This window comes from Eubalaena glacialis, chromosome 20, assembly GCF_028564815.1.
Source record: "Eubalaena glacialis isolate mEubGla1 chromosome 20, mEubGla1.1.hap2.+ XY, whole genome shotgun sequence".
Classification (NCBI taxonomy): Eukaryota; Metazoa; Chordata; class Mammalia; order Artiodactyla; family Balaenidae; genus Eubalaena; species Eubalaena glacialis.
The window spans coordinates 26,317,275-26,344,509 of record NC_083735.1 but is presented as its reverse complement, the minus strand read 5'-3'; the positions used below and the strand labels follow the sequence as shown (position 1 = coordinate 26,344,509).

Genomic DNA, 27,235 nt, shown 5'->3' with positions numbered 1-27,235 from the left:
AAAGATTAACAAAAAGGTAAAATGTCATAGGTTAATTTACAAAATGACATCCTCAATGTCTAAAATAATATGACATTTTGACTATTTTGAAAGCCATCACATTTTCTTTATCTCTAAGAGATTAGAAAGGAGCAAGGTAATAACTTTAGGTTAGTATGTTTAGCTCACAGGAGTAAACATACTCAGAAATTCATTAGCAAAAAACCCTTTCATTCTGATCAAAATGAGCATGTGTTCACTCAAGAACATCTGAACTTACTATTTTGCTCTAATGGAAGTGAGTATGTGAGACCGGAGAAATAGATTAGGCCTGCAACTTAGTTCTTATTCTCTACGTGTTGAATTAAAAACGTTTTGACTGACTTGACTAGTCAACTTAAAAAAATAAATATCGGATCATTTTGGTAACAAGTGCCCCTATAGTCAAATTAATCTCAAACAGTAGTGTGGTATTTTGTAATGTACAGTAAATTTGTATTATGCTACAGTGGCAGGAAGGGGAGAGGAATCCATTTAATTTGTCAGTGTATTAGGGTAAAAATCAAAGCGACAGTGTTTTTGAGAGAGCTAAATGTTTAATTCTTTTGAGAAAGAAAACTAAAGTTATCATGCTACGATGATTACTGGGTTACAGAGTAAATAAAAGGAAAATGGCCACAATTTTGAAAAGTTACATTTCATTTATAACATTAGAACTATCTAATGTTATTATCTAGAAAATAAATATATACTATATATTGTTAAGAATTTACTAAACTATTCATCAATACATTTAAATTGCTGGCATTTATAGCTCTGGAATTCTGAAAACTATGATGGCTACAAGACATTTCATCTTTTATGTGTAAAAATAAGCATGAAAATATAAATCACTCATCATTTGTCTAGAACTGATAGCTTATTATCTAATGGAGTGTAAATATTTACTTTTCCTTTTCTATGCCACGAAAAAATATTTTTCAATTTTCATCCTACTCAAGCAGTTGTCAGTATTTAATAGCCAACTTGTACCCAGCTCAATTCACCAATGAATTGAAACTTTTTAATCTTGAGAAATTAAAATTAATGACATATCTCTTGCAATATATAGACTGAAAAGATATTCAGCATGGATAACTTTGCACTAGTCTGTTTGCTGCACATGTGATAATCTCTTGCAAGTAAAGTAATGAAAATGGTTATCTACTTCTTGTCCCCACTGGTGAAGTGATATTAATTAATTTCACCAGAGCCTGGAAGTCTAATTTAACCTCCTTTATTCTTATGTTAATTGCTTTGAAGAAGGTGAAGCAACTGATTGAGACAGGAGGTTATTTCAAAAGCCTAGTATATAATGAGAGCACTTCTCAGCACTCATTAAAGCTGACCACCATAGAATGCTAGAAATGAGAACTTTAAAGAACCTTTAATTGTACTCAGTAAGAAAGTCTACACTAGACATTTCAAACAAGACCAATAAAAAAAAAAGTCTACAAAATGGAGGCTGTAGGACCAATAGCCAAAATCCCCAATGCTGACAAGTGATCTTAGACCACAGGTGACATTACATTATTCTTTGTCTATATCTCACTCCCTATCTCCACCCATCATCCTCCACCCAAGCACCCCCTTTAAGCAGTTCCTTTTAGATAATATTAGGTGGTCATTTAAACACCAGAATGAGACAGATGGGCTTGGCTCTACTGCAATATTGACCTTCACAGCATCACTCATCTATTATGGCCATTAAAATAATGATCACTGCTATTATTATTATTATCAACATGATTAATTACTATTATTGTCATGCTCTCAGTTATATAACCCAAATAAGTTAGTGAAGAGTTAGCAAAGTATGCAAGTATTACTGATCCTCTTGATTTGTAGTCAATTAAATAGAGAATGACTAGAAATTTCTTTTTAGTAAGTTCAATGAAGTCCAAATGAACATAATAAAGTAACCCTTGAGTATTTTACAAACAAAAGACATTATGTTTATCAAATAATTAACAAACTACTATATTTTAGTCTATACCTGCCCTCATCTAAAGCTTCATTGTAATTGCCTTTATTGTAACATGTTTCCTACTCTCCCCAATAACCCCACATACCCACACCAAGCAGGTAAATCCTTCTCTCTGGTCTCTCCTCTGAAGCACTTAAAATAGTTGTGGAATATAGCTGTTGCTCAACAAAAGATGGACTAAATGTGTTATAGCTAAGCAGAAATGATAAAAATCAGACAGCCTGAATTGGATTTAAGTATTTTACTTTAGATCTCTCTGAATACAACCAAGATGTTTTTGTCTGTAAACTACAGGTAAACCACCTTCATTCACATCTGGGCAATAAGTATTTCCTAAACAAAAAGGGAAGCCTATGAAAGATCGGATTGACCGAGGCTTGAACAAGGTCTGAGAACATCCACAAAAGTGGTTCTTAATTAATGTGTAAGTTTTTTTTTGATTAAAACAAAGGAATTCTTGTGCAAATAACTAGATACATACTAGGAAGGAAGTGTTCCTTGTTAGTGCAAAACAAAACAAAACAAAGAAACACTATGAATTCAAAATTCTCAAGACAAATATACAGCTTAGTCTGGTGGGTGACAGAGGAACACGAGAGAGTAAATTTCAACCAGAACACAGGTGGATGTGGTCCTGCTCTTCTTACTGCCAGTAATAGAATAACACGGGCTGTTGTATAGTCTTCAAGCCAGTACTACGAAAGCCATTCTCTCTTCATTGCATTTTTTGTGAACTAGTGCAAAGCATGGAATGTACCCCAAGGGGAAACTGTCACTCTTACATTTTTGCAGTGACATCTCATACAACACAAAATCCAACTGCTCTGTACGTTTGGCCCACAGATGTGACTGAGAAGTACCTTAGTGTAGTAGATACCGCACTAGGTTGGGAAGCAGACTTGGGCTCAATCGAAACATGTCACAATCTCTTAGTGGGATGAAAGGCATCCACTACTCAGCATCTCTGAGCCTTAGTTTCATCACCTTTAAAATGCTCCAGGGAGAGGGACGGTTTATACTAAATGATACCATTTGTGATTTCTGTAATTCTAAGAAATAGAAGTAAAATTATTACCACTTTTAAAATGATATTTGTTATGAATAAAAAAAGCATATATCCAGTATTACATTAGGGAATTTCTACTTTGCCTGGGTCCACTGGATATTTAATGCTTTACTTTTGTATCAGTCACTCTAGAAAGATCATCAGAGAACTTATCCAAGCAGTTTCCTGGGGTCGGAATGAAATTATCCCAAACTTTTCTCAGTTGCCACGTGCCAAGTTCCTGGAGAAGTATTTATTCAAGCAATACATTTATAATCATTGCCGTCACTCTTTGCCAATTAATTTCCTCAAAAGACTTTTAAAATGGGGCAAAAATTGAAAGGAAATCCATGCTCATAGTGAGGAGAGATTCTGGTGAAATTTTTCATGAATTGCTAAATCTTAATCTTGCTAAATCTTTTTAGCAAGATTAATGAGCTTCAATTATGCTTTCTTCGATTTATTAAACACTACCTTTTAGTTTCTACACGTCTTGGACTTTGGATGATTTCAGGTTTGTTTAATAAAATAAAAGTTGACAGCACTGATAACTCCTTAGATGTCAAAACAGTAGTTAAAAAATAAAACTGAACTGCATTGCTAAGACAGAAACACATACAAAATTATATTTAGTTCTAAGATGCTTATACAGGGTTAGAAATAGAGGAAAATGTTATATGCTTCCACAGAAATACCTTTTGTTCTGTGTATTAGCACAAAGTTGGAGTCACCCATGACTAAAATATATTAAAAGCAATGAAGATTGCTTTCTTCAATTTTTATGATACAGTAAATTTCAGCCTCAGAAAAGGCATGTTACAGCATTTTTCTATCCACACATGGAACCTTACATGTATCAGAGAGAAGTTTCATTTGTGCCCTTGTGGCAGCAAAGAGCATTCAGCTGAAGCGTCTTGGTGGTACCATGTCAAATAACCTCAATTCTGAAACAGAACACTTTCAGTTCACTGCCCAAGTCACGGGTCCTTAAAAAACTATGTGGAGGGATGTGAAGGATTATCAGAGCGCAAGATAGTCACCAATTCAGTGTAGCGGTCAGCCAAGAGTCGATTCTTTTTCTGAAGGTGTCTGGCTTACCGTCTCTAGATAGGGATGGATCATGTGGGAGAAAATACAGGACTGAATAGGTTTTTTTTTTTTTTCTCAATACATTTTTCCACTGTCAAAGAGTCATAATTTAAGATTACAACTTGCTATTTATTCTTCTAACCCATCAAAGGAAATGCTGGAAGTATAAACAGTGGAAGACAGTGATTTGTAAAACATAACCATTTTTAAATTACTTGTTATGTGCTATCATGCATTGCACAAATATTGCTTAATCTACTCAACAACAGAAGAACTAGAAGGCTTCAGACTATCAGATTCTATTATTACTGAATTCAGAGGTGTCTTACCTGATAAACTGATAGATAAACCCTATCATCTACGCCTTCTTATAATCGTGCCACATCTATTATTCTAAGAATCAATTTAAATGAAAACTTTATGAAACTTTCAAAGAGATTTTACTTTACACAGTATGATACATGATCAGATCACATTGACAAGGTAGGCGGTTATCTGCTCAGTTGCTGAGATCATCTGGCTGCTTTAAAATAATTTGCTTTGTAGTGTCTGTCTGACACTAAGCCCTTTAAAAGATGTTTTTGGTTTTGCTGTTTGCTTGAATTGTGCATGTAAATACTATGGCCAAAATGGATGCTTGTTCTGAAACACAATTCAATTTTCTTTCTTTATTTTTTATAAATTTATCTATTTTATTTATTTATTTTTGGCTGCGTTGGGTCTTCGTTGCTGCGTACGGGCTTTCTCTAATTGCGGCGAGCGGGGGCTACTCTTCGTGGCGGTGTGCGGGCTTCTCATTGCAGTGGCTTCTCTTGCTGTGTGGGCTCTAGGCACGTGGGCTTCAGTAGTTGTGGCTCATGGGCTTAGTTGCTCCGCGGCATGTGGGATCTTCCCAGACCAGGGCTCGAACCCGTGTCCCCTGCATTGGCAGGCGTATTCTTAACCACTGCACCACCAGGGAAGCCCTCACAATTCAATTTTAACTTTTCAGTTCCGTGAAAATAATTTGCACATTCTCGTTTTATAAAGCAAATAATTACTTTATCATGTGCGGCTAGTTAAAAAAGGAAAAAGGAGTTTTTGCATCCACAACCTAAGAAGAAGGGGAGGGATGGGTTAGGGTTAGTACTTGGATACTTTGCCAGCCCATTTCATTAAGTTCTCTGGGCTTATTACTTCAAAGAACATAATAATCATAACCGTAGTTGTTATTATTGTTATTATGTTAATGAGGGTAGCAGAAGAGTGGTGTTATAGGTCAATACTGCAAGATTTGTTTTGATCTTCGGATGCAACATACTGTATAAGGTAAACAAACTTTTTTTTTCATTAAAAAAAATATACTACGCCATGCACTATGTACCCAGGTAAATTAATCTCCATTTAACAAATGGATGGTAGACATTGAATTTATTGACAGAGTGTTGCTGTTATAAACAGTAACATTAAATGTAGACTAATTTGTCTAATCTAGAATTTGGGGGTCCAGGGTCTCTGATGTTTTTCATGTGGGATAGTCTCGTGATGAAGGCATTACAGAAAAGACAGAAAAGTGATGAGATCAATATGAAGAAAAAGAAGAGGTGAGAAGTAGTGAATAAAAAATGCTTGACAATAAAAAATAAAGTGGATGAAAATCACACATTGGAATAGGGGTTAGAAAAAATGGTTCTAGTTTCAAGGCAATCAGAGGAGAAGTTAATGCAGAAAGAAAATGACAAGCTACCTCTATCAATTTGGTGCCAAAAGGAAGTTTGGAAAAGTAACGTGGAAACTGATATCTTTTCTTTCCACTTCAAGTGTATATGATGACTTTCTAATCACATAAATATATTTATGTCAATTAGTTTGCTTTTTATTGAATTAACTAACCAAACTGTTGTTTAAATAAAAGTACTTTATTCATAGAAAGATTTCAGGGAGTCCATCTTCTAAAACACTCACTCTTTAGGAATCCATGAAATATTGACACTATTAGTTTCTACTTTTAGGATTTTCTTTGCATTTGATCAAAACAAGAAAAAGATATCAAGAAATTGGTAGTGTGTGTGTATATGTGTATACATGTGTGCATATATCTGTGTGTGTGTGTGTGTACGTATGCTGCTTGACATTTATTAAGCATTTTAAGATGAAAATCATCTTGTTGATTATGAAGATGACTGTATTTCATATATTCCGTCTGAGCTTTAATTAATTAAGGCAAGGTTTTCCCTATAGTGTAGACCACAAATTATCTCCAGGAAACTCCTAATCTGCCTCTCTCATTTGTCATAAAGGCTCTCTGATGCAAGATACCTGGAACAAAGAAGCCTCTAATCAAATCAGCCTTTGCATTTCCGGATAAGGCCCAACACGTCAATTGTGCTAAAAAGCAGAAGGAATCCTGAAACGGAATTCATCACAACACTATGAAGATGAACAAAGGAAGAGGTAAAGGAAAGCAAAATCACCACTGGCCTTTGTCACTGAGCTCTCTCCCAACATCCGCTAGTCAAAAGAGTTAAACTAGAAATATTCAAGGATGATTTTTCTTTTTAATCTGCTTAAGAATAAAGCAGCAGAAAAACAAACCCATGAACAGTGTTCAGGAGAGAAGGAGTAACAATTAAATCACAAAAGTGTCCTAAGTTATTCTCATCACTAGTTTCTGCCCATAGCTCTCCGGGTTCTCAGGGGTAACAGAAGGAGGGCCGGGGCTGCCCTCTTCTCACCGGGAAATGGATGATTTTAAGCAAAACACAGAACCCCTGGGGGGATGGCGGCTCCACTCTACAGGGTAGAACAGCTTCAGTCAGGCCTCACTCCCTCCGCAAATGCTCTCTGAACCCCCTCTACCTGATACGAGGTAACACACAGCAAAGCACTTCAATATTTTTAAGATGCTACCCAAAGAATTTTAACTTTTCTAAACTCATTGATTTTTCACTCTTTCTGCACGCATCACATTTACAACTTCTAATACCTTGATATGTTTCCTGTTTGCAGAGATGCCAAGTTTTGATGGGAGCGGGAGGGTGGAAATGGGGACGGGGCGGCAGATAAGAATGGAATTATCCCCCAAATATCACTAACAGTCCTTACAGCCATTCTCTTAGGAGCCTATGTAGGAGAGCGCTGAGGAGCCAGCTGAAGAGGGGTAAGGGAGAGTTGTGGATTGTGCTTGGAAGGACCTTTTGTTGACGCAAAACTGAGTGAATTTTCAGCTTCCAACCCTTCCTCTCTTCTTGGCCCTGAGACTGACACACAGTTCAACCTTAAAATCTCCTCGCCTTGGGCTTCCCTGGTGGCGCAGTGGTTGAGAATCTGCCTGCTAATGCAGGGGACACGGGTTCGAGCCCTGATCTGGGAAGATCCCACATGCCGCGGAGCAACTAGGCCCGTGAGCCACAACTACTGAGCCTGCGCGTCTGGAGCCTGTGCTCCGCAACAAGAGAGGCCGCGACAGTGAGAGGCCCGCGCACCGCGATGAAGAGTGGCCCCCACTCGCCGCAACTGGAGAAAGCCCTCGCACAGAAACTAAGACCCAACACAGCCAAAAATAAATAAATAAATAAATAAAAAAATTCCCTCGCCTCAAACCCTAAGTATACCTGTACTTGATCAAATGGCCAAACAGCTCAAGTTTGATGCTGGAGTCCCCCTGGCATGATTAGTATAGCAAAGGCAAAAAGAGAGCTTCAAAAGTGTCTTAATTAAAAAAGAAAATCCTTCTAAATCAATAGGTGTACTTGGTTCTGTAATACATCAAAGGTAAAAAGTCCAGGTGTTTGAAAATTTAATGACATAAAAATGCTCAAAATAGAATATTAAATTTGTAAAAGCAAGATATGAAATTGAATATATAGCTAGACATCATTTTGGTAAATGCACATAACTCCATGGGATAAGAATAAGAAACATTGGAACGTATTACATGTCATTTTCTTTTCTTTTTTTTTTGTGCAATTCTCACTTTTCCAATCCTCTCTAATGAATATAAGAATAACAAAAACAGTAAACAATATTTCTAAATGGCAGGTTTAGGGTTCAACCTGGCTAGGAAAAATCAAACTTCACTGTGTTAGCACATGCCATGAGCCAGAACTATGGATTTTGAAAGCCCTGACCCCATAAGACCAACTTCAGCCATTTCTCCAAAGTAACTAATGAAATATTTTTTAACCAAATGTAAGATGAACTATAATATGTTAAAGAAATCCACTTTAGAAACCACTCTATTAACTCAAATGTCAGGACACAGCAAAGAAAAGCTCCTTAACTACATGCCAGACTCCAATATGACTTGAATCATCTGATCCACTGCTTTCTGGACAGTTAGCCATCGGATTTTAAACATCCTGAACGATTCAAAATGAATGTAGCTTTTAGCATTCTTAGTTATTTTCCTCTTCTGGCATCCATAGGAAAAGTTTTCTGTATTTATAAAATGTGGGATTTGCTTATCTATAGAACTCTTTTGTTATTTCCATTTGGGCCTGGGGGGCATGGGGTGGGAGGTCTGGAGTGGACCTTGGTAAAAAGGAAATGCCAAAAGATGCTTGCCAAAGATTCAACACATCTGAGACGTTATGGAAGTGTCCAAATCAATACCGTTGGCAAAAACATCATGTGGTATGCATGCCTTATTCTTTCACTTGCTGCCTTTTTTCCCTATAAATTTTCACATTGGCCCTTTATCAATCTCATTCTCATTATGAATGAGAAATAGATAATGAACATCTAGAATAATGTAAAATAAGCAGTATGACAGCAGGGATATTTTGAGGCTTAAGCAAGTCATTCCTAGAATGGATTCAGTTGTCAAAACTGTTTCCATATACACCAGGAGTACACCCTGCCTTGCAAGCTTTGGATATTTTACTTTCTTATATTAAAGGGAATATCCTTTATCAAGGAATGTTAAGGAAAAAACTCTATTCTGCATAACGCAAAGAAAATTGTTATTAAATGAAAGGGGAAAAAAAGGACTTGTTGTTGGTAGCAGAAGTTGGATCCATACCGATTATAAAAATAAAGGCTCTGGACACCAACACGTCTTTCTCCTTTTTCTACTTCTAAATGAAAGTTGTAGGTTTGTCAGAGTCAGCAATGCTTACAGACAAGACACCTCCTATTTCCTCAAAACAACAGGAATCTTATAGTACAGAATTTAAAGAGAAAATTAGTGTTTTGCTCTGGAAAGTAAAAAAAAACCCAACTAAATATGAGAGTAACGCTTGGTATAATTAATGATGCCCGAGCGTGATCTGGGATTATACTCTGGCTCTGGCATGCAGAGCAAGCCCCAATATACCAGGTGAAACAGCTGTGTGGTGATGTTGGTAATCCAGGAGTCTCACCATCAAGAAGACTCATTCCACAATCTGTCTTAGTTGGCACACAGCCAAAACCAACACAACCCGACACCTACACTCTTGAAAATCACCTACACTCATATTTTTCTGATCGAGAGCCATTAGTGACGTAAACAGGATGATTTTCATGAGCTCAGCCACACAGAGTACTCTGTTGACATCACAAAGCACAATACATCTCACCAGGAAATCCTGGCTGGGACTCTTCGCAGGGATTAAACAGCTGAGGCAGGGGGAATGTGGACCTTTAACCAAGACCACACATTTTAAAGAAGCATCATGGTCACCCCTCCTCCCTCTCAGCAGCAGCATCATGTTGAAAGCAGCTCTTTTGCCCCTTTCCTGTTTGCCCATTTCTGTTCTCCTCTAACCTTAAAAGAACCTAATTATAGGACAGAGATCACCAAGCAATTGAAACTAACTCCTGACCTGTGCTCTCCTGAAAGCACACCATGCCTTGTCTAACCTGTTGATTCTTTTGCTAGATAAAAAGAAGAATGAAGAATTAAGCAGTAAAAAATGACTAGCTCTCTATGCCCTAAAGCCCCCCTAAGCAATCCTGCAGGCAGATCACAGCAGGCAAGATAACATCTGAAGAGAGTCAGCCAGTCTGCACTCAATGGAGAATGATGCAGAATCCAACCTCAAGCCTTGATGAGTCACTGAGATTCTTCTCCCCGCTTTTTCCCTTTAAAAAATGTCATGGCTGAGCAGAATCTTCAGAGTTGGTCTCTGGACACGAGTCCACTTTCTCCCCAGATTGCAGCTTTTCTGATTAAAGCACCTTTCTTTTTTACTGACACTTGGCTCTGGAATTATTGGTTTATGAGCGGCAAGCAGCTGAACCTGGTTACAATGTGTGGGAAAATGTCAGAAGACCTTGTTTATAAAAAATTCAAAGAGGCAAATGCATTTCGGAACTGATAACTTGTTTGAAATACTCTGGGTGTGTCAGTCATCAAAATCAGTCAGCCAGTTTTAATGATTAAGTTTGAGAGAAGACCTTATAAATGATCCAACAGGGCGAGAGGAAGAAACACGTGAATTCTGTCTTTGCCCTGGTGAAAAACATCTTTCTAGCAAGCACTTACTCCATCTCCACAAATTCACAGTACTATTAGAAGCAGGGGTAATTTTAATATATAAGGAAATTATATTTATCACTATGCTTCCCTAGGAAATTCTACTTTTCAAAAATTTGACTAACTTCATAAAAAAATGATACCATTATTTTGATCTTCACACCCTAGATGGACAAAAATAGACTGAGGAAAAACCACCTAGAATTTGGGTGATGTTTCCAGAGTTTTTCGTGCATTGTCAGTTTCAAGGCAAACTGAAATTGATATAATAGGAACAGGGAACCAGGCTCTCATTTTTTCCCTTGAAAAATATGAAAATGTTGCTTCTATTTGCAAGTCTGAAAACCAAAGAGGGAAGTCAATGAATCTAAATCGAACTTTTCATGTAGTGTTCCTAGAGGGGTTTTTCACTTGGAGTTATGGTGATTTCCATTCCTTCTCCTGGAAGCAGGGCACAAGAGGGCAGACTTTGAAATGCTAAAAAACAGTCAGTCTCAGATTTCTGCCTCACATTCATCTGAACACGTGATTTTAAAGTCTCTCTGCCAAAGAGTCTTATAAGTTTATAGGGTTTACGCATTCAATATGCAGAAAAGGGAAGTAGGTAGAACTAAATCCTAATTTCCAAGCTAACATGGAGAAATTCAGCTTTCTCTTTACTGCTTGGGACCCTAAGAAATTTTGGTGGAAAGTCAAAGAACTGTTAACAAAATAAGTTCCCTTTTAAGAAACACAAGATCAAGATCAGACAGCAGACAAGAAGGAATAGAAATTGGAATTTTTGCATCACTGAATGAGTTTTAATTCAAATGAGAATGCACCTTTGAACAGAAAATATTAAATATTCTAATCACATTAAAATACGATACGCAACTTCTTGCTCAAGCTTTTTCTTTTAATACGTTGTTTAAATCAATGGAGGTATTTTCATTATACTTTTAAAATCCTGATTCTAAAAATTATTTGCTATTTTTACTAACTTAACAATCACTGCTTTAAATAAACAATTAAATAAGGAAATGTTTGTATTAACTGCCTACATCTACGGTCATGCTATGTTCGATACACCTCCAGTATCAATGGCTTGTTTTTGAACAGTGCTAGTAGAAATTATATTGCCTCTTTCCATTTACCAGCTTTGAAAAACTGAATAAATGTACCAACATGTTGACTGCCTCCTTAACCTTGAAATATTCCTTTCCCTGGAACATAGCGCATATATCACTAAAATTACATGGATGAAGGAGCTACAAATTGAGAATGTTATTATTAATAGGCTGTCGAAATCCGTCGAAATCTTACATTAACTATGGTACTTCAGAGCTCATATTTTGAACAAACTGAATGAACTAACTTGTGGACTTTAATGAATATTTAGCCTTATTTGAATATTCCATGAAAAAAGAGAAAAATATTAATAATGATTTTGGAGGAATAGTATTTCCTATGTGCTTTTCGTAATAACGGTACAATTACAAGCTGAGAATTCACACATAGCATCACTAACATAAAAGGATTTGTAAGGCTAGGTAGTATGCTGTGGGGATACTACACAGAGATTTATAGTAGAATGGGCTGACTGTAAATCCAATACGTAATTCCATATGCAATTTCCACATCAAAATAAACCTCAGTACACAAATTACTGGCACTTATTAAAGAGGATATATATCCCAAAAGAATTTTGATTAACCAGCAACAATGAATAATGTCAATATAGGATAAAGTAAAAATGTCTTTCAGTTCTGTATTTTATCCATTTTAATCTTTATAGAATATCAAGGGAAGAACAATTAATATTATTTAACTGAGAGGCCCCTTCAGGAAGAAACAACAAATACTTCCTGGAATTTGGAGCATAAGTCACTTCCTACCATAAATCTACTCACTCTGTAAATGTATAAATATGCAAAGACTTAGCAGGACACAATAAATACATGTTGAATAAATATATGACCTTGTCATTCAGAAACTCATTAATTTAACAACCTCTAAATCACTCATGCGTGCAAAATCATTTCCTTCCTTCCTTCCCCATATTCAATTAGTCCTGAAGAATTCTTTCTTCATAGTCTCTCTTATACTTACGGTTTTCTTCCCACTCTCTCTTGCACTATTTAGATCATCATCATCATCATTCTTATTATTATTTTAATGTCTGGACCATTAGTTTATTCTGTGCGATCAGTTTTTTCCAGAAGACAATAATAGTACCCAGCTCGTGCTTTTTGGTGAAGGTTGGATAATACATGTGAAACATGGAGCACACAGTGCATGCTTCATAACCACTAGCTATCAACCAATCCCTTCATACCGATCAAACTGGCCTACTATGTGCCTACATGCCCATTTCACTCTTGACCTTCCTTTAATCTGAAATATACCTATACCCATCAGAATTGTATATATCTTTCAATGCCCACCTTGTTTCCTTTATCCCTAAATTGAACTAAGTACCCTCATTCAAGTCTTTATTCACTGTTCCCTTCTTGAGGCAGCCTACTTTTTTTTTTTTTAACATCTTTATTGGAGTATAATTGCTTTACAATGGTGTGTTAGTTTCTGCTTTATAACAAAGTGAATCAGCTATACATATACATATATCCCCACATCTCTTCCCTCTTGCGTCTCCCTCCCTCCCACCCTCCCTATCCTACCCCTCTAGGTGGTCACAAAGCACCGAGCTGATCTCCCTGTGCTAATCTCCCTGTGCTATGCGGCTGCTTCCCACTAGCTATCTGTTTTACATTTGGTAGTATATATATGTCCATGCCACTCTCTCACTTCGTCCCAGCTTACCTTCCCCCTCCCCGGGTCCTCAAGTCCATTCTCTATGTCTGCGTCTTTATTCCTGCCCGAGGCAGCCTACTTTAATCATTCTATTTAAAATCACCGTGCTTCTCCCAGAGAACTCTGACCACCTTACACTGGCTATTTGCTCCATATAACTTGCCACCTTCTAAAATAGTACATGATTGACTTACCCTTTTGTCTGTTTTCTTCCTTTAGAGGTGAACTCCTAGAACAAAGCCTACTGAGTCACTCAATAAAGAATATGGAAAAATGGAAAAAATGAAGTTTTTCCAACCTTAAAACTTTAACTGATTTATGTAAAGTACCATAGCTTTTGCAAAAAAAGCACGGTGAGGTGGCATCCCCATTTTTTAGATCTGTCTCTGTTTCTTACTAACTATGAAAATATGTAAGCCAATCATTTCACATTTCTGTATCTTGGTTTCCTCAGGAGTAAAGTAAAATATTTTGATCAGCTTATCTGTAAGAGCTCTTACATCTTTAAAATGTCAATGGTTCTCCTGCAATCCTGTTTCCTAAAATTCAGATACTTCCAAATCACTGTTATCTCATCATGGACAGCTCCAATCATCACATTAATTTATTGACTACATCTGGATAATGAGTAGATTTCTGCCTTGCTAAAATGATAGAATTTGAAGCTTCTGCAATTGCTCTCCACCAACGAAGAGAATTTCATTGTCTTCTCGTGGACCTGCACACTATTTTATGGCAGAGTAAGAAGTCACAGCAGTAAATTTAAAGTATGCACCCATACGCTTGTCCACAGCAATGTGAATAGATGGCATTTTGCCAGCGAGGAGGGCTTTCTTTCTCAACCCATCTAAACCATGTAGCTCTATTTCTGGCTGACAGGTGGAGTGATGATCATCCTTCTCAGCTCTCCTTCTAATTCCTGAGAACAACGCAGATAAGATGGTAACACAAATCACACAGAGGAAAAGCCACATGAGCAAACCAAATGAAAATGGTAGTATGTCCACGTCTTTGTCAATATGTCCCTTGGAATTCCTGTCCCTTTCTTCAAGCCCATTATAGCAATAGCAAGGTATCAAATTTAGAATTCAAGGAAATGCAGCTTAATTTAAAAAAACTGCATAATGGTAGCTCACGATTACTTAATGCTTATGTACCAGGGACGACTCCAAATGCTTTATATACATTAACTTATTTGATCCTCATAACAACCTCAAGAGGGAGGTATAATTATTGCCACCACTTCACAGACGAGGAAATTAAGGCACAGATAGTTTATATAATTTTTCTCTGGGCTAAAAGAAGAGATTTGGTTTAAATCCGCTCCATGATGCCTTAAAGCTCTGAAATTCTAACTGCAATTATGTAATAACCCAGTACATTTAAAATATTTATCGGTCTGGGGTTAGGACTCCCAATATAACTCAGTATGTCCTAATGAGCTCAGTTTTCAAGAAAGTTATAACCTAACCCACTATGTCCTCAAGACATCACCGGACTCACCACTATGAAGATTCTATATTTGATAAATCCCATTAACAAGTAGCATAGATTATCAAAAGATTTTGATTCAAAATGGATAAAATTAAAGTTTCAAGGTGACAAAGCATCAGCTATTTAGAAAACTCAGCAATCTAGAACAACTAATTTCCAAGGATTTTGAGAGGCCAAAGACTTACTATATTGATCCCAGTGTTTTTATAAATAGTTTACTGATTAGTAAAATGTAGGTCATAGGCTATGTGTACCTCAGGTTCCAGAGTGCAGATGAACTATAATTAGAGGATCACAGGCATATGAAACTGAACTTCCTAGGCAGGGGTTAAGCTAGATATCTCCTTGCTGTCATTGAAGTAGAAAGATAAAAAGACTGAAGTAATTATTTTATATATATATTTTTTCCCTATGTAAACCCAAGTCTTCACAGATGACATGACATTGTTTTTTCTCTTCTCTTTGAAAAATAATAAGAGTTGTCTGATGGGAAGACTGTAAAAATCCAGCTTGCTCTAAGGATTATAGCAAGGAAAGATCAGAGCTGTAACACTCAATGCTGCCACTAATCACTCTTAAGATTTGCTTTGTAGGCAATACTTAGCATCATGCACCAATCAATGGTTACTGATTCCTTTTGATCCCAGAAGAGCAAGCAATTATGACCCAGGAAGCTCCACCAAGGGATTACAAACAAATGCTAACAAGAGTTCAATTCCACTGTCTTTAGATCATTCCATTTATTTATGGAGATTTTATTGCATGACACCAACATATTTCATAAAACAAATACTTCCTGTTACTTAGCAAAGGAAGAGGCAACAATGAAAGTCATCGGGCTATTCGTGGTCAAGTCTGTGGTTCAGGTCTCATTCACTCTCCCTCCCCCACCCCATCTAGGGAGAAACCACAGGTCTAGAGCATCTGCTCCGTATCCTCTGATGCTCTGAGACCCTGGCTTCAGAGGAGGGTGGGAGAATTGAGGAAGACATGCAGCAAGATCACTGGAGAAGAAGGAATGGTGGGGAGAGTGAAGAGAAAAGTAACTGTGGGATGGCAAGGACGTAAGAAATGAGGGGACGGAGAAGAGAGGAAAACTAGAGAAACAAAATTATATCAACATCGGACACCAACATAGGTAGCAAAGTTAAGACTTGAAACTTCTGGTGTCATTTGTTTGCCTGTTAATTATGTTTCCTTTGTGGCCACCATCTTTGTCCTCAACGTTGCTCTCATCTTCAAATGCATATGAATATATGGACATTTGGTTTAATTTTAAATTATGAGTTTTTAATAAAATGAATTTGGAAGACACTTTTTTTTAAAGTAGAGAATTACGTGAGTATTAAATTCTGTACTAACTTTTGCTTAAAATAGAGCTCATAAATTTCCCCTTCAGCTGAGATAGCAGTACCTCAAGAAAGGCAATTCAAACACTCAAGTGCATATCACTGAAAATTATAGTAAATCAAGTCTCGTCTTGTCACGCTATATTCTTGATGAAAAATTAAAAATGCTTTACCTTAGGAAGCTTTCCATTATAATTCATCAAATTTTATTGGGTCTATCAGCTTATTTCCACTGCACTGTCAGAAAAGCCTATACCCCGGTAAAATCTGCCCTAGTATGTTGTCAAATATTTTCCCCTTAGAAGTGGTGGCCTCATTGCTCCAATATTGATTCAGAGTCCAATTTCTGCAGCAAATCTATCATACTTGAATAAATAAGAATCAAGATGACCAAAGCATAGAAGTTTTCACATATTTCTAGTTCTACAGTAAAGAATAAATGAAAACACATATATTATTACTGATTACTATACATGTTTGTAGATATAGGGCTAGAGTTTTGTTTTTATTTTTGTTTTTAAACTTATTGATAAACAACCTTTTCCTCTACACTTTAAGTGACTTTATTTACCCAGTTTTAGTTATTAAGTAATTATCAAATCATTTCTCCTTTTATTTAGGATATTATATGTATAAGCTAAACATACATATATTATTTGTAGAATTCATATATATATATATATATATAGTATTTTTAACCAAATTAAAATAACATCTATGTTTGATTTGGCTCGTGTAAAATTATTCTATGTAAATTATTATTTTTACGCGTTTTGTGAAATTCTGAGAACAGCTTAATTCCTATCTTTTGGGGTCCAGAAATTCCAGTTTGGGACAATGAAAAACGTTAGGTGAACATCATTTCCATTCAGATAGAGAAGGATTCACGATCTTTTTGGTTCAGCTCTTTCCATGCACTACATCTAACTGCATGGATTCTTTTTCACTACCCTAACCTTCCCATAGAAGGTACTTTCATGACAAACACAATTTTAGTTACTACCTGTCTTTTTCTCTCTTACAAGTAACTCCTTATCATTCTCTCTGTAAGAAAGCCCCTCACACCGTGATTTTTGGACATTACCCAAAGAGTAATAATCTATGTATCCTAACCAATTTTTTATGGGGAAAAATCACTCTTTTTAATGATACTACGGTTTAAGAAATTAGTAAAGTTCTGTATCACTCTAAGACATAACAAATTAATCCACTTGTTAAGACTCCCTACAATTTATTCCTAGGAATGTCAACATACGTGAATACTGTTTATATGAATGGTGCTAGAGAGAGGAAGAAGAAAGTTAATACTTCTTAAGCCCTGTTCTAATATCAGGAATTTTTTTTTCCACATAGAGTAACTTACGTAGCCCTTAACACAATCTCATGAATGTTTTAGGGATTAACATTCCCATTTGTTCTGATGTAAAAACTAAATCTCAAGTGGTGAAGTGATTTGTTCAAGGTCACACAGCTTATAAATGGTAGAACTGGGATTTGATGTCAAGTTTCCAGTACAATTTCCACTGCACCATGATGCTTCTTCAACTCTTATCTTCTAAGTTTTGCATAAGCTTTCGCAAACTCCCAAACTTACTCTCCAGATTTTGTTACAAAACTACTCTGTCAAGATCAAAGGAGGAAAAGAATAAAGTGAAGAAGGGTGTCAAAGTAGAATGAGAGAGAAAATTGGTACCGGTTTCATATTTACTATATTTTAGGCTTAGGACTTGGTATTTTCCCATAACTCATTCAATCCCCCAAACAGCCTCAAGAGATGCATACTGCTATTCTCATGAATAAATGAGAAAACAGATTCAGAGGGATGATCTAACTTGCTCAAGGCTATGAAGAATGGCAGGTAAGATTAAAATTCCAGTCTGCCCCTCACAGACTTAAAGAACAAATTTATGGTTGCCAGGGGGAAAGGGGGGGGGGAGGGACAGATTGGGAGTTTGGGATTGACATGTACACACTGCTATATTTAAGAGAGATAACAAACAAGGATCTACTGTAGAGCACAGGGAACTCTGCTCAATATCCTGTAATAACCTAAACGGGAAAAGAATTTGAAAAAGAAGAGATACATGTATATGTAAAACTGAATCACTTTGCTGTACACCTGAAACTAACACAACATTATTAATCAACCCCACTCCAATATAAAATAAAAATTAAAACAAATTCTGGTCTGCCCAACTGGAAAGCTAATGCCCTAGGGCAAGACAGAAAGCAAAGCTGTAAGAGATATCAGCGGTAAACTACTCAGTAATCGGCTTGGAGCATGAATGTTCCTCAACAATGTCACTGATTGAATACTTCCGTTAAGAAGAAACTAAATTCTTTCCAAATAAGTAGCGCACTTCAGTCGGGGGTAACTTTAATTGTTAAAAAATTCTCCCGTATACTACGTTGTTGGGAAAGGGATGTCCAACCTCCGCTCCAGAGGGGCATCCTACGCTGATCAAAATCAGAGGGGTAAAACTCTCTTCTCTAAAGAAGACGTCTATAGTGGAGTGATGAAAGTTTTACTAGTTAGGATTTAAATAATAAACAGGAGATCACAATCATTTAAATTAAGGCAATACATACTGTTTGAACATAAAGGCTAAAAACAACTTGGAAAAGAAAAGCAGGGTATAGAGAAGAAAAGGATTATTTCAGTTTTTAGTCTCAGCACTGACACTAAGTAGCTGTAGTGTCCTTGGGCAAGTCACTTCACTTTTCCAGATCTGAGTTTCCTCCCTCAGGAAGTCACTCAGATAATCTCTCCAAATGTTCAACATATAAAATTGTATGATTACAGAATATCAATTATATTATTCAGAAATAACCTTTGAATGCATATACACACACACACAACAGTGGGTTCAATTCACTGCAGTAAAGATGGCAACAAGGTTTGAGATGATGAAGATCGATCTTATTTCACTCCTACTCGTGTGAACGATATATGAACCCAAGTTTCTTTTCAATTTGAGAACTAGATAACTTAATGACAGATTCTAGCCTTTCTCTGGACAATGAAACTAAAAATCCTCAGGATTATGTTAATGCCCTTGTTCTGTAAGCCATAGCAATACACAAAAAGTATGATTGAAAAAAAATATTTACAGCTATCAACTTGCTAGAATCTGAAAGTAATCTTACAGTCTTTACGTGGCAGAATTATGGATCTATTTTCCATTTTAAGAGAGTGTTCCTAAACAGATATTATCTTCCCAACCACTTCAATGGTTTGGTTAAATAGTGTCATAGAGGCCAAACAGGAATCAGCCAAAGTCACCCAGCTTGTTGGTAGCCGAGATGGGATGGGTGTTGCTTTAAGATAAAGGACATTGTTGGGTAAGTGTTCAGTATTCCACAGATAGAGAAGAGGAATACTATGGGAGGAACAGGAATGGCAGTCAAAATGTGAATAAAATGAAGGTAAGGGGAAGAAACACTGAATTCAGAGAGTATTTGTGTAGGAAAGTAAAGAAATAACTCGAGTTGTGCGAATCGATTCTTAAAATCCACTAGAACAAAAGCTCTATGAGGGCAAGGACTTTCACTGGTTTTTATTGTGATATAACCAATCTAGAACAGTGCCTGGCACATAGTAGGTACTGGATATGTATTCGCTGGATAAAGAAAAAGAGTAAACAATAAAAGAAAACGGAAACATGGACATAACAACAATAATAAAAATGCAAACATGAGCATAAAAGCAGTCATGGTATAGTTTACGGCTGATAGAAAGTTCAGTAGATTCGGTGGACAAGAGTTCTAGTTCTAGTTCTCAGGGGCTTCTAGCTCAACATTAGATAAGTCATAACTTTTTTATGCCTTTCTCAATCTACAAATTATCTCTTCCTTCATGTTTTAAAAGGATACGATGAGGTATTATTAAAAGGGAAGGAAGACAGAACAGAGGTGTGTGGCCTGGGACAGAATGATTTTCTGGGAATGCAGAAATGCTGATATGTATATTTATATGTTTATATAATGGAAAAGAAGGAGAGATAATGAAAAGGGACGAAAGTGTGAATCGATGGTGCCAGTGACAAACCAGTATATTGTTTACTTGGATGGAGACATTTTTTGGTATGTGTTTTTGTAATATGTGTAAATATTGTTTGGTATTAAAATGCAATGAAGTTCTATAGGAAAGAAAAGGCAGGTGAAGGTGCGTTGATATCTTAGAATGCAATGGAATTTTGACATATAAAGCCACCAAGGCATAATTAGGAAAATAAGAAAGAGTCAAGGTATAATTGGGAGGGTGGGAAGGGAGACGAAGGAATAAGGAGAAATAATCAAAGTGGGATATTCAGGAAAGAGGTGAGCTGTATAGCCATCCGCTGCCTGTCAAGAAAGAGATCACCCTAGAAAACCTAAGCTGTTTTCAAAAGCAAGCGGAACATTGTATGTGTGATGAAATAAAAAAGAAAAAGGCCATAACTGCAGAAAATTTAGTGAGAGCAAAAGAAGAAAATCAGAAGAAAATTTAATTTTAATTTTTTAAGTGAACCATACACATGTGACCAGTGGTCACACTTGAAGTACTTCCCTTAACTACCAGGCAGATGCCGCTTAAACTACCAGAGTTAGTCTTCAGCTCTAACTCTCTAGAACAGGGGGAAACTGATAGAAGAAAACTGTTTAGGAATAAATTCTGGGAGATAGGACATTACTCTGTTTTCTACTATTTTGGATTTCCCTAAACCTTTCAGAGTTTTGTGAATTTTAGTAAAAGACTTAATTTTACTAAATCGTTCAGAGTCTGGCTTTCCTCATCAGTACATTTATAAAATTACTTGGTTCAAATTGAGGAGCTTTCAGCTTTTTCCAGTTTTTAACATCTTAGGCTCTCAATAAATATGGTTAAAGCAGAGAAAAGTTATTTGGAATCACCATTCTGAAGTACTATAAGTACACTTGCAAAGACCTAGAAAAATCTACTGGACTTAAAATGAACGCCACTTTTCAATGGAAGGGAAGAAATCCTATGGTATATTCAATTAATCATGTTGAATTTTGCATATGGCAGTACTTCATCTTGTCACTCTCGTAACAATGGTTTGCCATGAAACCCAACAGTACAAAGATTTAAGACAAAGCAAAACAAATTTGGCCTAAGATGAAAATATTAATACATTCTAATAACCAAGAGTCTGTTGTCAAGCAGGTTGTCCCATCCAAAAATACACTTTCTTTCAAGATGGTACCCTAGTTTCCTGGTTACAATTCAATTAATCAGTTCTTTTTATAGTCATCTAAGTTTGCAATCTCCCAGAGTCAGATCTTTCCATATAAACAGAGGGTAAGAAAAATCTTAAAGCCCAGGCAAAGAAAACAAATGAATGGTTCCAGTATTAAGTGACTTGATGAAAACTAAAAACTTAACTAGTCACATGGCAATATAATGATCATAGTGGGAAACCACTAACTACACAGAAAAATTTTAGAATTACATATACATATTTTAATTTTTTCATATTTTATATATAGTCTATATATTAAATTATAGCCCTGTATTAGATTTCTTAATGTCTACATGTATGCATAGATTAATATGGTGAGAACATGCAGTTATATTGCCTTATGAAAGACATACCCGTTTTAGAACGGCTGACATAGCCTATACCTCTAGGCAATTTAAAAGGTGATATTTTGCCTTTTATTATAATAAAGACAAAGAGTGTCTGGAGTTTAGAAGAGTCACTGAGGGAGAGGGTAATTCTAGTATTTATGGAATAAAACCCTAATGTGCTAATAGGTAGATTGGTTTGGGAAATAACACAGCAGACACAATTACTAGGATTGTCTCTCTTCCACTCTCGCAGGCTCCAGGATAAAGAAGAATCAATTAGCCCTCAACAGACTATGACCTTGAAGGCTACAGCTCTGTGCATAATACGCTAAAAATGCTGAGCCAGACAGAAACGGAGAATCAAGTCCTGAGACCACGGAAGAGCATGGTTCAGATATGACAATGCCTTTTTAAAAAAATATATAAGCCGTGACAGCTTCGTGCATGTCAAAACCACGCAGGATGATGAAAGAAAATACCCGGTTCTTCTGTGACTAAGCGACAGTTTCTCAATGGAAGAGCAAAAAGTGAAACAGATTGCAAAATGACAACCTAATTCCAAGCTTTTTTTTTTGCTTTCCTTTCGTTAATGGTTACAAGCTTCTTAACCAACAAAAGCAACCACTTATGAGTGTTTGAAAACAAAGCTCCCTGGACCAAATCCCTTTCCAAAATAAAAGGAATACACAATTTTTAGGATATTCGTGTTTTTGTTGTTTTCAGGCACTAGTTCAAAAGATTAACCCAGAGTGTTCCACACAGCAAACCCTATAGGCAGTAAGTGTTAACCAACTGTCTAGCCCTAACTTTTCAGGAGAAAACTACTTCTCAGACAGCTTTTGTAGGCTTATCTCCAACGCACTGAGAATGCTGCAGCTGTGCATCTGGCCAGAACTGGCCACTGTGATGCTTTTAGGCAGCAGTAAATCTTTTCCACTCAATAGAAATGCCAGAAAAATCAATGTCCTGGCTTGGAAAAAAGAAAAGAAACTGCATGGAATGTATAATCTATTAAAACACTTAGGAGAAGAATTTACCTTAAAAAAGAATTTCTCAAAACATCACAACATACTTTTTAACATGGTCCTAGATCAGGAAACTGTGCTGGAGGTTTCTTTGTTTGCTTGTTTTCCTCTGATGACAAAATTACAGGATTTAGTTGAAGAGTTTTTCATAGGGTCCTCTTTCTTTTTCTGGACAGCTAAACCTATTCAGGAACATTTAAATTAAAGACTTAAGTTGAAAATGATAAAGACAAAGAAGTAACCTTGCCTTCATGGTGAATTGTGCTTCTCTTTGCAAGATCTGTACTTGCTTTTTATAGCCTGTCATTTCATCTGGGTATTATTTCCCGGTCACTTTGCCAGGTGGGAAGAGACGGTGAATACAGTGATGGCTGTCAGACCTTTAATGACACTTCAGGGATTTGATAAAGATACAAAGCAGTGTCTGCAGAAAGGAGGTTCTTCCCTAACTACACCTGAAAAACAAGCCTGTTTTTTTCTTTAAATCTTTCCCACTGAAACTCGTGTGTATGAAATGAGCTTGAATCACAAGCACAAATCAAGTTTTTCTGCGTTTCTAGAACACATGGCTCTCCTTCATACGGAATATATCTGAAAAAAGATGTTTGTATTCTTCATTACCATCTAGAGGGAACCAGAAGGGGTATATCATCACCGAATCTTTACCCTCAACTCTCCTTTAACTCTAAGAGATTTTACACATGTTATTCAGAACCAAATTCTCCGATCCTTTACTTTTTTCTAAGTAAATAGTCTCAATGGTGAAAAGTGATAGAAGATAGAGAAACAAAAATAAATTAGAAACATTAAAAAAAAAAAAGCTATAGAAAACTCCTCTTCTATAATGACGTTTAGAACAATCTGACTAGTCATGGTTTCATCCTTGACAACTTTTCCATTTTAAAGCATTGCAATGACCCAGAACAAACAACAGCATATTGCTCTGTATTGTTTTAAGAGCGTGGCCTCTCTTTACTCAGGTGACGGACAAAAATGACACATCTAAAAAAAAAAAAACGATGTACCTTACTAATGGATCTTGTACTTTTTAATGACTGTCAAGGAAGCTACTTAAACATTTGATTACAGAAAACAAAACTAATTGGACAAACCATAATGGAAAAGAATATGAAAAAGAATATATATATATATATATATATATATATATATATATATATATGTATATGTATAACTGAGTCACTTAGTTGTACAGAAGAAATTAACACAACATTGTAAATCAACTATACTTCAATAAAACTTAAAAAACCTAATTTGGGAAGATCCTTTCATGCAGATTTGTACCACGTCCTGAATAAAATAAAACTGCCCCATAATAAGGGCTCAGCAACTCAAACTACAATCTGAGCATGACAGCAACCGTCTGACGCTGCTGAGAGGTGAGCGCTATAAACGTCTAAAGATTTCATGCGGTATCAGGAAGAACCAATTAAAATACAAACGTGGGGAGAAGTGGTTTAGGGAACAGGAAGAAGAGATGGAGAAAGAGAACAGGCAGCTTGGGCTGGCTGGGAGGCAGAGGGTAACAGAAAGGTGAGGAGAGGTGATTGGAAGTTTATATGGGAAAACAAAAAGACACAGGATCATACTCACTGCTGTACAGAAGTCATGTTTATACATATATATATGGTCTGATGTTTTAATCTTAAAAAGTGTTAGAAATCAGTGGAATGTAACTGAAATTCAAGCATGGCTCCCAGACGCTGAAGTTTTGGGTCCCCCCCACCCCAGATTTAACAATCCAGGTAGAGGGAGCTGCTGCTAGAGCATCAGTTCTAACCAGCAGTTGACAAGGTCTTTTCATTCATCTCTCCACGCCACCCCGGAGCATCGCAGTCACATGATACACTTAAACCAAACCATGCCATTAAAAGCCAAGAAGACAAGGACACAGCTACACACTCTAGAGAACATTTCTGAGGACCTCAAGCCCACCCCTCTCCTTTACACAGCATCACCCGTCTGTCTCTACTTACAAAGTTTAGGAGCAGTCTGGAGATTAGTTTCTGTTGCTTGTGGCTGAGTGGCTGCCTTGGGTGTTCTCACCTCAGGGTTCCGAGTGGGTGAAGGGAAGGATGGAGCAGTGGACGGCAGGAAAGAAAAAGCGAAAATACGGTTCTTCGGGGTGGGTACCGCTGAAGGCTCAGAGGACACAGCGGCATTGTCAACTTGCACTGTAACTTGAACCTCAGTTTCAGAGTGAGCCCTAGAGACAGGTGAGGTGTATGCCTCAGATGATACCCACACAGCTGAGGCCGCAGTTGGATCCAGAGAAATAATAGGGTCCTGGCCTAACCCTCCGGGGTCAAGGTGAGTGGGAGAGTCATACTCAAAAATCTTGTCCACAAACACCCACTTGAGGCCGGCGATGCAGAGGCAGAGGCTGACTAGGCAAGCCAGAATGGGGATGATGCAGATTTTCTCTGAGTTGAGGCAGCCTCTCAGGCGCTCAGCTTCCAGGCAGACACAGCAGGGAACCGCCAGGCCCACGAGTCTCGGGGACCTCCCATCTTCGGTCTGGGTCTCCGGCATGTCTTCTGCGGCCGGAAGCCCATCCAGAGATGGGTCTGCACTCAGCTGAGTGGAGGGGCTGGAGGACCTCTCAACAGCGACCTCGGACATGTCTGGGGAATAAATCTCCATCGGCTCACCTCCAGAAGGCCTGGCCTCCCGCACCGTCCATTACCATCCCCCAACCAAATGATACAGCATCTTACAGGGGGAAATCGATAAGTCGTCCAAGTCCAAAGCCATTACCAAAAGCAAGAGGAGTTCAGGAGGAAGGCAGGCGAAGAAAAGAAAGCCTCTAGCAACTACCAAATTAAAGTATATTGTAATTCTTTACTGCTGTTTCTGGAGCACTTTTGCAGTTCTTTTAAATGCTTCTCCAAAGCATCCCGGCTGGTCAAGAAGGACAGAGGCCAAAAGAGAAACCAAGCTGATTTGTTGGTCAATTAAGTAAACCAGTAGCCCAAACTGAAAGGCATGTTTCTCACCTCGAGCATCTGAAACTGGGGTCTGCTCAGATGGAGAAAACAACTGTCATGCAGGAGGAGTAAAAGCAAAAGCAGGACCAGCGGCGGCGGCGGCGGCGGCAGCAGCGGCGGCGGCAGGAGAGGCAGCAGTGACAGTAGCAACAGCATCCTGTTGTCTTAACGCGACGGCTGAAAGGGGCTGAATCATTACAGAGCAGCAGGTGCCTGCCCGCCGAGCATCACGGCAAACGTCTCATCGCAGAGGGATCTGAAGGCGAGAGCGCGGCCAGGAGGGGCGGTAACTGCGCTCCCCGCCCTGCCTCCACCCCTCACCCGGCAACCAACTCCTCTTTGTCCTTCCCGAGCGCTCATTCACTTTCTTCCTTCGCGGCTCTTCCCTTCTTCGCCGTCTCTCTCCCTTCCTCTCCCCTCCTCCTCCAAAAGCGTTCTCTCTCTCTCCCTTTCTCCCTTTCTCTTTCTTTTTCCTCCCTCCTCTCCCACCCGCCTCCCTCCATCCGCACTCCGGGGCTGCTGGCTGGTCTGAGTAAAATCAGTACACCCAGCAACGCGGGACTGCCAGTGACTTCCTATTTTATCCAATTAGAAGGAATAAAGGCCATCAAATCAAAGAGAAGCTGGCAGGCACCAGTTAAGCTTAGTCCCCATGGCCCCCAGCCCCGTTCGCCTCCTTCTCTTTTTTTTTCTCCCTACCGAAGCTGCCCCAGTCTTCCACCCCAACCTTGCTTGCTCTAAGTCTTGCTGGCTCTCTTTCCTGCACCCACAGTTGGGTCAGAAAAAGCCAGCAATCGATGCTAGCAATCTAACAAAGCTGGGATGGGGCGCAGGGGGGGAGGGAGGGATGTAGGTGGGACCTTATGGGTTGGACCTGAGGCTTGGCAAAGTCTGACATCTGATTCCTCCCTAGAGAGGTAAGCTTTTCAACAGCAATTTCTTCCTGCCTGCTGCTGAGAGATAGCATTCCTTCCCCAGCCCTCTAATAAGTTTTGTACACCAAGAGGACTGTTATTACCTGATTTTTCAACCAACAGCGAGAACATTTTTTTTTCTAACCATGGACAGTTCTGCCTTCAGCCCTTTTTGCAATGATCGTGGTAGACTTGGTGATGCCCAAGCGTGAAGTGCTGAGTGTATGTTGGAGGACGGGGTGCTAGGGGAGGGGAGAGAGGTTCATATGTCCCCACTCTGGTCCTCTTTAAATTTCCATTGCCCTGTCCCACTCACAGCGGTCCTGGACTAATGTCCAGCAAACAAGAAATGCCGGTAAGTAACAGAGCTACAGAGGAAGCAAAGGCTCCCACTTCATCCTGAAATTAGCCTTCATTGTGACTCCACACTGTTGGAGGTTGAAATTCCCTGGGCACTGTAATATATACCACATGTCTTCAGCTATAACCGTGCTGCAAGGATTAAGAA

At 38.0% G+C, this 27,235-nt stretch overlaps 2 protein-coding genes across 9 annotated transcripts in view; both read right to left on the bottom strand.

Moving 5' to 3' along the window:
- The window catches only part of NRG1 (neuregulin 1), a 1,020,731-nt gene that overhangs the window by 83,412 nt on the left and 910,084 nt on the right, over positions 1–27,235 (bottom strand). For 3 of the 8 annotated variants that reach the window (XM_061177422.1, XM_061177423.1, XM_061177427.1), the window contains exon 1: positions 24,803–25,469. The exons of the other annotated variants lie outside the window; for them this stretch is intronic. In XM_061177422.1, the coding sequence (XP_061033405.1) occupies positions 24,803–25,469 (667 nt within the window). Of the gene's footprint in view, positions 1–24,802; positions 25,470–27,235 lie in introns of those variants that run through there. 8 annotated transcript variants of the gene reach the window in all.
- LOC133081240 (uncharacterized) lies at positions 25,781–25,969 on the bottom strand. Its single transcript, XM_061177330.1, has one exon. The coding sequence runs from the start codon at positions 25,967–25,969 to the stop codon at positions 25,781–25,783; it is 189 nt and encodes a 62-aa protein (XP_061033313.1).

Bases quoted from the DNA above. Each gene is read 5' to 3' on its own strand.
- LOC133081240 (XM_061177330.1), bottom strand. From the start codon at position 25,969: ATGCTGTTGCTACTGTCACTGCTGCCTCTCCTGCCGCCGCCGCTGCTG.